The 11,982-nt window shown below is 34.0% G+C and overlaps 1 protein-coding gene across 2 annotated transcripts; it reads right to left on the bottom strand.

Moving 5' to 3' along the window:
• On the bottom strand, positions 1-11,085 carry LOC108734888 (engulfment and cell motility protein 2-like). 2 transcript variants are annotated; one of them, XM_018466608.1, is made up of 13 exons: positions 10,607-11,085; positions 9,926-10,169; positions 8,219-8,481; positions 6,804-7,057; positions 6,014-6,172; positions 5,825-5,937; positions 4,162-4,252; positions 3,057-3,249; positions 2,319-2,438; positions 2,087-2,242; positions 1,143-1,312; positions 963-1,084; positions 1-283 (listed from the first exon to the last, which is right to left on the bottom strand). In XM_018466608.1, the coding sequence occupies exons 1-13, from the start codon at positions 10,715-10,717 to the stop codon at positions 135-137; spliced, it is 2,145 nt and encodes a 714-aa protein (XP_018322110.1). In that variant the 5' UTR covers positions 10,718-11,085; the 3' UTR covers positions 1-134. The 2 variants fall into 2 exon arrangements, with proteins under 2 accessions (XP_018322110.1, XP_018322121.1); XM_018466619.1 differs by lacking the exon at positions 9,926-10,169 and having other exon boundaries at positions 10,607-10,678.
• Between the last annotated feature and the right edge of the window lie 897 nt (positions 11,086-11,982).

Here is an 11,982-nt window from a genome sequence, read left to right as displayed (position 1 = left end):
TTTATTTTGTAAACTTTATTTAATAATAACTCGTATCTAATTAAAAAAAAACAGATAATTAACAGACGTACACAGTTTTCTCTTTCTATTGTGTATCATTTTTTCCAATTCTAGCATACGTATGGTACATAGACCTAGAAAGGTAATGAACCAGGTGGAGGTGGTACAGCAGGAGCTTCGAAAGGTATTGGAACTTCCTGTAATTCGAGCAGATTCATGGTACATTGCATGTCAGTCAACATTTTCAAATCTTTTGCGTACTTTTCACTTCTCTTTTTTACTCCTAAAAGACCGACATTGATATTGATATTGATTAAAATATGTAACAATTAATTAATTTTCCATCTTCCTTATTGTTTAACTACCTCTTAGGAACTGTGCATAATCCATATGTCAATATTTCAGCCACTTTTTGACCCTCCCCATTTCACTCATACCATGGATTTATCTTTGGACCCCCCCCAAACAACCTAGTCCTTTAACAGTCATTAAAATTAAAATTTCATAGAAATTTTGATCTTATTTTAGTTGTTTATTCAAAGCCATCAAAAACAGTAAAATTTAAAGCTAGGCATTCTTTTATCCTTTTCATGACAGGAGATACGACATCTTCTACTGAAAATACAAAAGTCTTAAACAACAAATGGTCATGATGTCAAGTATTAGCATACACCCCTCGCATATGGCTCAGAATAGTGTTTTACTAGACCCCCGACACCTCTTTCAGAACCATATGGTTTATGAACAGCCCCTTGTGAGATACAATAAAACTACATTCAAATATCAACAGGACTCAAAACCAATATGCTTTAGTCAAAACACAAGCCAATTTTGATATTGGAATTCTTATTAAATTATGATAAAAATTGTTTGTAAAATAAATAATGGAAAATGGGAAACTGTGAAACATATTGCGTTGTACGTAGTTTACGGTAAATTTTATTTATTTTGTATGAACCAACCCATAAGTAAATAGAGAGCGTCTATCCAAATGTTGCACATGTCTTTACTTTTGGCCACACAATTGATAATTTCTATATCATCCGAAAAAGTTATAGAAAATACTCGTTCGTAATCTTTTACACTGCAAAAGAAAGAAAACGATGTATTGTTGTACGATCAAAAACAAGTCTCATTATCACCTGTTATCCTTAAAATGAGGACACGCTTTTCCTATAATGACATATTTAATGTCGGAAACCGCAAATGATTTTGTAAGATGCTGTTCTTTCTGGAATTCATTCCACTCTCCCCAATAAAGAGTTTTTCTGTTCTCCGACAGTCGTAGGAAAAAACTTTTATTTTTATTTTTCTGTAAGCAAGATACGTATTTATTACCACACTGGGGAACAAAATTTTCTTTTCTCTTGCCCAAAGTTCAACTTCGCTTTATTCTAGATGTTTTCGAATGTTCTGGTTATTGGCCGAATCGTTTAGGGATAGCCGTAGAAGGACTAAGGATTGTCATGATTTGATTTGCGAATGGTATAACAAAGTAGAGTTAGAGATAATTTAAAAAAAGGAGCCCAAAAGCTGGAACAAGTCACAGATTTTCGATAGTCAGGTAACTCAGGACGGAAACAGTTGCAATCCGAAGCCGACCCTGGCCGTGAATTCTCGACGTATAGAGAAATTGCGATAACAACTAGGCAACTAGATCGATGAAAAATGTAAACAGTGACGGTTGTGGAACGTCTAATAAAGTAAATATTATTATGCTACGACAGATAATAATCTTTAGACGCCCATTGCAATAACACTTAATTAAATGACTACTTTGTTCATCGCTGATGGTATGCAGTACTAAATAAAGTATACCTGCATCTCGACATGGTATTAATAACACAATATACAAAAGAAATTTTTGTACAACATAGATGCTGCAGTTGATGAAATGCGCCGATGCAATGTCATATTTCCTTGCGTGATCCTACCAAGGCCGGACTGTACTTTCAAATACGTTTTTATTGAAAACAGCGGATTTTCAGACCACTAAAGATTTACTTAATTTTCTTGTTCTATATTGCCCTATGACCTCCTACAAGCTTGCTACTTATTTCAGAAACAAATTATTGTATGACCTTACCTTTTCAGGAATTTTTGGAAATATACCTCCTCTCTGAACAACTCCTATCCGTTGCTTATAGATAAGGTTTTCCATTTCTTCTTTCATTTTCATTCTCATATCGAGTACACTAGGATGATGTTCAAGCAAATTCTTCCATTCCAAACTCTTTTCTTTCTGTGTTTTTGTTGACAAAAGTTTAATTTGTTAATTTATTACGAATCTTAACAAAAAAAAATTATTATTATCATACCTCCCATTGTTCGGATACAATTTTATACGTAACAGAGCTCAGGTATATCTTCAATTCCTCGTAAGTTGTGGGTTTCTTTTCAAGGGTAAGTCTAATTCCTTTTTCTAACACAATAAAAATCTACAACATACATGTTACAGGAATATTTCAGTCTTAAAATGAATATTTAGATAATTAAAAATAAACCCAGTTTATGTTAATTATAACAGTTAATTTAACAGTAAACGCCACTGGGCTATAGCTCTAGGCAATTATTTATTTATAACTTCTATTAAAACTACGTTAATAATAATAATAGTTTGATTAAAAATCTTGAGGATTATGCAAAAAGAAAAATAATTGCAGGCTATTTTTTCAAATTTCAAAATTTAGTAATTTTTAAGTGGCTGTAACTAGTCTTTTTGTAAAGATAATCATACTTTGTCTTAGAGTTTTGTAAAGCTCAAAGACTCAACTTTGAGAATATGAAACGGTTTTTTGGAAAAAATTGCGTAAATTATGTGTAAATTCAATTTAAAACAAAAAAGAATTTTTCCTATGTTAATTAAATGGGAAACTAAAATAAAAATAGCGACCCTTTAGATTTGAGCTATAGGGCTCATATTTGGCGAGGATTTTTTTTACATCAAATAGAAACATTTGAGGGGGTAAGAGGGTAAGGGTAATTAAAAATTTTGTTTGAAGCACCCTAATGCTTATGTTTTATTTTTAGTTTTATTCTTCTTCATTTAAACTTGCCTTTTCATAATCCCGTGAAGTGTATGCCTTCATTTCTTCTCTAGTTTTCGAAACTTTTGCCATGGCTCTCGAAAACAGTTCGTATATAAAGGGCGCCCGGAGGGAGGTGTTAAAAAGCAAGGGGTGAAAAAATTCACTTGTTTTGTTTGGTTCGTGACCAATATCGAGTATTTTTATAATAACACCTAAAACTCTAAAAAAGAAAAGATGAAAATCCTGTAGTCACAAAATAATTGGTCAATTCCTATAAGTAGGGAATTATAGATAAAGTAGAATTTTAGTAAAACTACAAAATCAGGAAGCTCATAAATCAATCCTTTCAGGAAAAATTACCGATAGCTTTTATAATTCCATCGATTTATAAAACCATTATGATGACTTAACCCAAATTATTAACTCGATTACGGTGGAAACTGAGTCATTGTAATACCTATCTTCCGTTATTAATTAATTAATTAATTTTTAGAAAACAAAAATACATATTATAACTGAAGAATTGAATTAAAAACGATTTTTCTATTCAAAAGATGTTTTGTTAAAGATAGGTTGTTACCTACATACGAAGATAAACTAAAAAAAATTGAAGAAATTAAAAAGTTGTGGTCACCAATGTTTTATGACCTTTATCAAACTAGTTTAAATACTGATATCTTAAATTTTGCTGTAAAAGTGAAAATCGCTCGTTGTTGATTATAGTTCACTAACAACTGTCGGTTCAACGAGACCTAAAATGGGTCTACATGTTTTAATTGAATTGATTTTTTAGTTTGTTGTTTTAAAATAAGTTTAATTGATGATTTATCTTCAATTGGGATCTAATTTTACAATTTGGTTAAAAATAGTGTGTATAAAAATATGTTAGTGTTTAAAATCTGCACTTAAACTAATTGTTTTACTTCAACTTTATATGTAACAATCAATAGATGAATTGAAAAATCGTTTTAAATTCTTTATTTGTATTTATATAAACTCCTATGAATAAATTTCGAAAGATAATAAATTCGTATTTGGATCAAATATCAGCGATAAACAATCTTATAGTAACGTGTGTTAATGTAGGTATATTTAAACTTTGGCGAATGCGCCCGGCACAGTTTGTACTTACTTATCGGCTGTGAGTATTATCCCCTGTCCTAATCCATTTTCTTTGCTTTGAGAATTATAGAATTTCTTAGGATATTTCTTTTTATAATAGCCTATATTAAGAATAAAAAAAAAATAAATGTATAAATTATTTTATGGGAAAGAAGAAAAGGTATGATAGCATTTAATAAATTTCTCTGTGTAACTGATAGTCTTCTTGTAAAACATTTCTGAATATATCTGAATGAAGAAAAGATTACTTTATGTTTCGTTTCATTTCGTTTTCGTATCATTTGTCCAAGACACTTTACATATAATGAAATCTATGGGACGTTTTTATTTAAAGATGCAAAAGTATCTATTAATTTGTCCAAATTGAGTGTTTCTATAGTTGTTATCTCGACGAACATTGTTGCTAATATTAGTCTAAGCGCGACAAATGCCTGATTCGTCACCTCATTCCAAACCTGGTTAGCACCCACGACTGGACAGCCTATGCTGAACCAAGAGTTGATGAACAATATTAACCCAAAATTGGGTAGCCAATATTGGGCTAAGAATTCGTGAACAATATTAAATCAATATTCGGTAGCTAATATTATACCAAGACTTGACGAACAGAATTAATCCAAGATTGGACAACTGTGTCGCTTTCCGTTTTGGCCAATACTTCGTTGCTCAGTATTGGATACAGCTTGGCGAAACGTTTATATGTATACCTAGCCTTAACACTCGATGAATGACCAAACATTGGTCAGGTATTGACAAAGTCACACTTGACTGCCCAGTATCCGACCAATCTTGACGAAACGTTACATAGCGTTAATATTTGAAGGTTGACCGAACTTTGGACCATTACTGACACGCTAATTCTTGGCTGTCCCAGTACTGGTCCAAACTTGTCATAACGTTAATGTACCTAACCGTGATATTTGAAGATTGCCTAAACTTTGGATCATTATTGGCATACCAATTCTTAGCTGGCCCAGTATTGGACCAAACTTGACGAAACGTCAATATACCTAGCCTTCACACTGAAAAGCTTGACGGAACTTTGACCCAGTATTGACAAACCCATACTCAACTGTCCAGTATTGGACTAAACTTGACGAAACCTTTAATACACCTTGCCGTGGAATTTGAATTGCCCAAACTTGGACCATTATTGGCATACCATTTCTTAGCTGTCCCAGTATTAAACCAAACTTGACAAAACATTAATATACCTAGCCCTGCTACTCAATGATTAAGGGAATTTTGACCCACTATTGACAAACCTATACTTGACTGTCCAGTATTGGACCAAACTTGACAAAACCTGAAGGTACCTAGCCGTGGTATTTGAAGATTGCCCAAACATTGAGTCATTATTGGCATACCAATTCTTGGCTACCCCAGTATTGAAGCAAACTTGACGAAACGTTAATATACGTAGCCCTGACACTCAAAGCTTGGCGGAACTTTGAGCCAGTATGGACAAACTCATACTTCACTGTCCAGTATTGGCCCAAACTTAACGAAACTTAATTGTACCTAGCTTACACAAACTTTGAACCAGTATTGATAAGCCTATTCTTGGCTTCTCACTACTGGTCCTAGATTTGGACCTGTTGTCAAGCCCGGCATTTTCTACACGAGAGAGAAAAAAGAAGACTTGTAATAAAAGTAAACATTGATGTACTTACGTAATGCTTGATAGGTAAAGCGGCATGTGGAAGATGTTGTAGAATCTTCTGTACGTTGGTCATCAGACGAATAAGCTCCAAAATTGTCGTTAAGGATACTTCCAAATGACGATCTACAATTAAACAAATTAATTACGTAGTTATTTTTACAATTTGATTCGATTCAAACAACAAAATGTGATCAACTACCTATCATTTGAATAAACCGAACTACAGCTAACTGTAGAAGCATTTTCTTCAGTGTAATCGTCTGAATTTCTTGATTTTCTTGTAGTCATGAGTGGATATGGTAAAAATTCACGTGTTTCGTCGACGTTCACGGTGTCTCTTAATAATTCAGAATAAATGCTGCAATGAAATAGGTACTAATTTGGGACAAAATAAAAGTAAAGATATTCTGTAAAGATGGACCTAAATATGCCATCAAATTTTAAGATAAATTCAATAACGTTATCAGAATATGTCCATCTTCTTCTTCTGCATGTTTAAAGTTATTTGCTAATTGTACGATTTAATTTTCGCACTTGCTTGCAAATTGATAACTCTATTATTTCCAAAAGAAGGAAATAAAGTCTTTTCCTTATCAATATAAGAAGATACGACGTTTCGCCCAAGATTTTTGAACTTCTTCAGGAACCAACATCGACATCTTCTTTTGAACAATGAGTTTTATGATATTTTTAATTTTAAAAGTACAAACTGTTGGTTCAATTGAAGGTACTGATATTGGTTGCCTCTTTTTGAACTGAATTATTCCCTTGGAAACGCTCGAAAACCCTGACTGAAACGTCGGATTTGTTTAATAAATAATAATATTTACCTATCAACTTCAATCTTTCATATTTAAAATTTTTGTGTTATTGAAGCACTGTTTCTAGTTACATTTTGTTGTTAAAAAGTGCAACCTCAATTGATAAATTTTAGACTTAATTTATTGTCTCATTGTTTTCTTTGGAACAATTTATAGTTAGGTACTTACTTGAGCATGCATGTTTGATAAACGTACAATTGATGGGCTATATCAGGTGCAACCTTTTTGCCTTTAATAAGACCATTGTAAATAAAATCTCTATTTTGGGTTTTATTCAGTTCTTTTATAATTTCTCGTCTTTTGTCTTCTTTCGAATATTTAGTAAGCGCGTTAATTAGCATCAGTGCGTTGAGCTGAAGATTTGGTAAAGCATCAGAGCAAACGTAAGGAATTATATCATCTATACTCAGTTGAAGAAAAATCTAAAATTCAACGAAACTCTATCAAAAATATGTTAGCAGTTCTGACATTAAAAATCAGGACTTTCCCTTGACTGAAGGCTGCCCGAGTACAAAACAAAATTTTTTAGATTCACTTCAGTTGATTAACAAAAAACTACATACGAACATGGTTACAACAACATCGGCTATAACGACAACTCTAATGTAACGTCAGATTTTAATAGTCCCGTGTCAAATAATAACAACAAACTCAGATATAGGGTCATATTTTTATTGGTTTTAAATTCTTGGAGCGGTCATATTGTTGTCAGTACTTTCTTTTGACATCTGGATCGGAAAAATGGAAAACTCTCTCCAACTGCATTTGTTGGAACTTGCAATTACCACATAGGTAGTTCAAAATGGATTTCTAATATTGTTCAGCTTCTCATATATATTCACACCCCAGAAGTCGGTAGGTTGGATGGGGCTTCTTCTCAAACGTTGATTTTGGTTAGGGAACGTCCACGATGTACTTGTGAGAATCTATCTTCCTGATGGGGGGTCGCCTTTGTTTGTATTACGTGGTTTATAGTTGGTTCTATTTTGGATTATTTGATTCATGTGGAGGAACTGCAGGTTCCAGTCTCTGATGCCATAGCAGCATAGCCTAGAGGTTTAGACCATTCTTTAGCATTCGGGAAGACGTCCAAGTTTTTCTATAATTTCCTGCTATCTCTCTCTTAGGAAAATGCTGGACCAATATTCCACAGGTAATCTTTCATTCTCTTCTGTCTTAATTTCGTCCGTCTCAACTTTCTCACCCGAACCACCGCCCACCCATTCCCACGATTCCCGAAAGGAAGCTGAAGAGGGTCTTTCGCCCTACCTTCCGGCGTAGTCCGGAGGGACTGCCCGCCCACCAGCATTATTGGCTGGTGGGAATGAAACACATGGGCAACTTTTGTAATTAGGTTGGTCAAAAAGTTCACTAGGTATAGATTAAATAGAATTGAACCGAGTTAAGAGGAGTAGAGGTAGGCCTAGATTAAATTACTGTTCGCAAATAGTAAAGAATCTGGGATATTCTAGTTTTAGGGAATTGCGAAGATTTGCTCAGGATAGGAAGGAGCGGAGGTGCATGTCCAACCTGTCTTAGGACTGACGATCTTATGAAGATGATACCTAACATTACGTACTTACCATTTCCTTCGGTATGGCGAAACTTCGTTTTTTCATGTATAAAATTTGACATAAAACAATCAATCCATACTGAATATCAGCTAAAGTTGGCTCAGCCGCTTTGACAAAATTTATAATTCGTGCGACTACACCATGTGAAATTTCCTTTACGTAGCCACCTCTTAATAAGGTAAAGAGAACAGCGAGGCATGCTGTCATATGAGAAGGGATTAGATCTTCAGATTCCAATATTGTAAGAATTTCAGTATCTTTATTGGATTCCACTAAAAGAAGTTATGTTTATTAATGATTTAGCATTTTTGATCAGTTCAGTTTCCTTTGTTGTGGTGTTTTGACACTTAAACACAAATACTTAACAGTTTTATTGAATTTTGGTAAATCATATTCGGATTCATACCTATATATATTACAATAATATTCTAGAATGCTTGTTTTTTATTGCTAATGCGTAAAAAGTTTTGAGAAAGGTAGATTCTAGAGATAGACCGGATACCCGGTTTGGATCTGCTACCCAACGGATCCGGCACTGTTTTTAGTATCCGGCTGGGTACCGGATGATAGCAGCGGGTTTGGGACGTTGGTGAGGGTGGTATTTAATAGAAAACCCGCCGGTACCCGATCCGGTGCATCTCTGGTCGATTCTCACCATACTGTCCGTTTCCATTACAAATCCATTCCTTAAATATTTAATACAATTTAACAAAATCTTCACATTTGAATATTACGTTTCCTTTCAGTTACCAACATAATGGATATGGGTATATGGAGAATGGAAACGGAACAATGTGAATCGACCTTTATGCTTACAAATCCAACACACTATTTCATGATTATGATCATGATCGTAGAATTAAAAATAGTGAGAAATCTTGATATTGATTTTGATCTTGCTTATTCGGCCTTGGTCTTAATCTAGCTGAAATACTTCTAGTCTTAGTCATCGCTTTGGTCTTGCTGATATAGTGTTAGTCTTAGTCTTGTATGTTAAATTTTGGTCTTGCTCATTTAACCTGATACTTCCCTTGACAAAAATTTTCAGTCTCTCAGAGTCTTTCAGCATCTCTGAGAGCGTCTCTCACAGTCTTTCACAGTCTCTCAGTTATTGCCTAGGCGTTTTTATGGATCTCTTACAGTCTCTGTATGAGAGACTCGAACGATAAAATTGTTAATTCAGAGATTCGAGTCTCTCACAGAGAGACTGAATGAATAAAACTGAAAAATTGAGAGACTCGAGTCTCTCGTAGAAAGACTGGGATCTCTGAAATATGTTGAAAATTTTAACCATGTCTATCAAGACACCACGTATTGAGAGATTCGAGTCTCTCGTTCAGAGATTGGAGTCTCTCGTTCGGAGATTTGAGTCTCTCGTTCAAAGATTGGATATGAAATGACGATTTCTCTATGAGCGACTCAAGTCACTCGTTCAGAGACGCTAAATAGTTTTTTTGACAGTCTCTCTCAGCGACACCAGAGAGACTCGATGAGGGACGGATACTCGAGTCTCGCTTTCAGAGGCTCTGAGAGACTGAACATTTTTATCTCGGGTTGCTTTATGGTAAATAATTTAACTCATAAATCCACCGGAAGTAATAACTTTTCGTTTAGTCTGGCGTATTTGATCTTGGTCTTGTAATTTTGGTCTTGACTTTTTTGTTTTATTGTAATTTCAGATAAACCTATGACAGTTCCCAATGGGAGATAACTCACCCAAGAAACTTATAAATCCGTCGTCAGAACTGAGGTTCTTCAACTCACTGAAGCCGCAGTCTTTGAAGTAAGTACTCTTCAAATTTTTAAAAATTCTGGACAATACAACTTGAAGCGAGTCAGTCACTTTTAAAACATCACCGTTCTTTATTTTGTGAAAATTTTCATCTGTGATGTAAACACAACTTGATAGGTCCTTCGGATTGCTCCAAAAGCGTAATGCGTAACTTTCGGAAGGAACCAGCTAAATTCACAATATTGCTTTCATAAGATAAAAGACTACATCAAACAAAATAGCTCAAATCCCAACGCCAAAACACGACACTTTAGTTGTCCGAAGCACTTTTCGGTTACAAGTAACTAACCCTAGGATTAGTTCACTTCAGTCCCTGAAGAAGGTAACCTTGTTACCAAAAAGTGCTTCGGACAACTAAAGTGTCGTGTTTTAGCGTTGGGGTTTGAGCTATTTAGTTTGTTCTACAACAACCGCCAAAGTTTTTCCAATCTTCATAAAAGACTAGACGTAATTAATGTGATATGTCCAAAACTAATCAAAATCTTTCAATTGAAACAACTCCGTATCTACTATTCTAATTTCAATTTTTATTACAATTCCACATCTGACGCGGTTTTTACTATTCTGTTAGGAAATGCTAATGTGTCAGTTTAATTTGGACTTACATGATAGTCATCGGCTATTTTTTGTAACGTATCATTTAAAGATAATTCTTTTTTTATCTCAAAATATTCCTCCTTCTCGTCAATGTTCAAAGCAACTTTCAGTAAATCCATTTCTTCTACAATAATTTCGCATAACAAATATGTAATGCACTAAAACCCACTAAGTACCCTTACAAACACTTCTACTCGAATGCTTCGGTTTATACAACATTAAACATAAGCACGTATCAGTAGATAACAGAGCATTATCTTGCTGATTTATGATTAATATTTTTGTTTTATCTTACTGGTATCATACAGTGAATCACTTCATTTTAGAGAAGAAACCCACCGCAAAGCCTGTAGAAAGTGATTCGCCGTTTATTACATAAACTTAGAACATCTACATCCTGTTACATTTTATCATCATGGAAAACTGCATCTAAAGATAAGCCGTTAAAGTGAAAATTCCTATGTTGATATTTATAATTCAGTAGATTTTCCATGTCTTTATACATACAAACAAACAAATTTCTAGATCGTACAAGATTCATACTGTTTTTACATATAAATTGTAAATACCCGTTCAACCCCCTTAAATATTGAATTTTGATTCGGTGGAAAATCAAAGCCGAAGTAGTGGTTTCTTAAAATAGTCGACATTTCACCCTTACAAATTTGATTTCTAATTTTAATTGTTTTGGCACATTAAGCATTTTTTCAAGAGATTCACCTCAATATTTTTAGCCACTGGAATCGCACTGTGTTCGATATAATACACCCTTCGTTTTGTACTAACAAGGAAAGAATCAGGTATGTGCGTTTTCAATTTTTTTGAAATTTAAGATATTTGAAGATCATCATTAGCACTTTAATTTTAATTAGTGATCTTCAAGTACTCCAAATTTGAAAAAATTGAAAACCCACACAACTGCTCAGATGATGTATAGATGATGGATCGAAAGAGGAGGTCTCTCCCACCACTGTACCATAAAAAGTTCGTGGCGGTCTCACCCCCATAAATGGTTATGGGGGTTAGATCGGGGTAGGGGTAAGGGGGATCGAAAGAGGGTGGTCACCTGACTAAAACCTCATAAAAAATTTGCGGCGATCTCACCCCCATAAAAAGTTATGGGGGTTGAAAGTTGATTATTTTAACAATTTTCATACACTATAATTCAAATAAAATTCAATAAAAAAAATATTTTCAAGCGGGTGGAGGTAAGGGGGTTCGAAAGAGGGTGGTCACTTGAACAAAACCCGATAACCTAACCTAACCTAACCTACCCTATTGATAAAGATATTTAAATAATGTTTTATATAACTTTCTCAATATTTTTATGTATTTTTCATTAGTTTTACCTTTGAATATTGTTTAAGAATGACTATATAAATAT

Source organism: Agrilus planipennis, unplaced genomic scaffold (genome assembly GCF_000699045.2).
Source record: "Agrilus planipennis isolate EAB-ADULT unplaced genomic scaffold, Apla_2.0 scaffold5, whole genome shotgun sequence".
Taxonomy (NCBI): domain Eukaryota; kingdom Metazoa; phylum Arthropoda; class Insecta; order Coleoptera; family Buprestidae; genus Agrilus; species Agrilus planipennis.
This window is presented reverse-complemented; position numbering and strand designations above follow the sequence as displayed.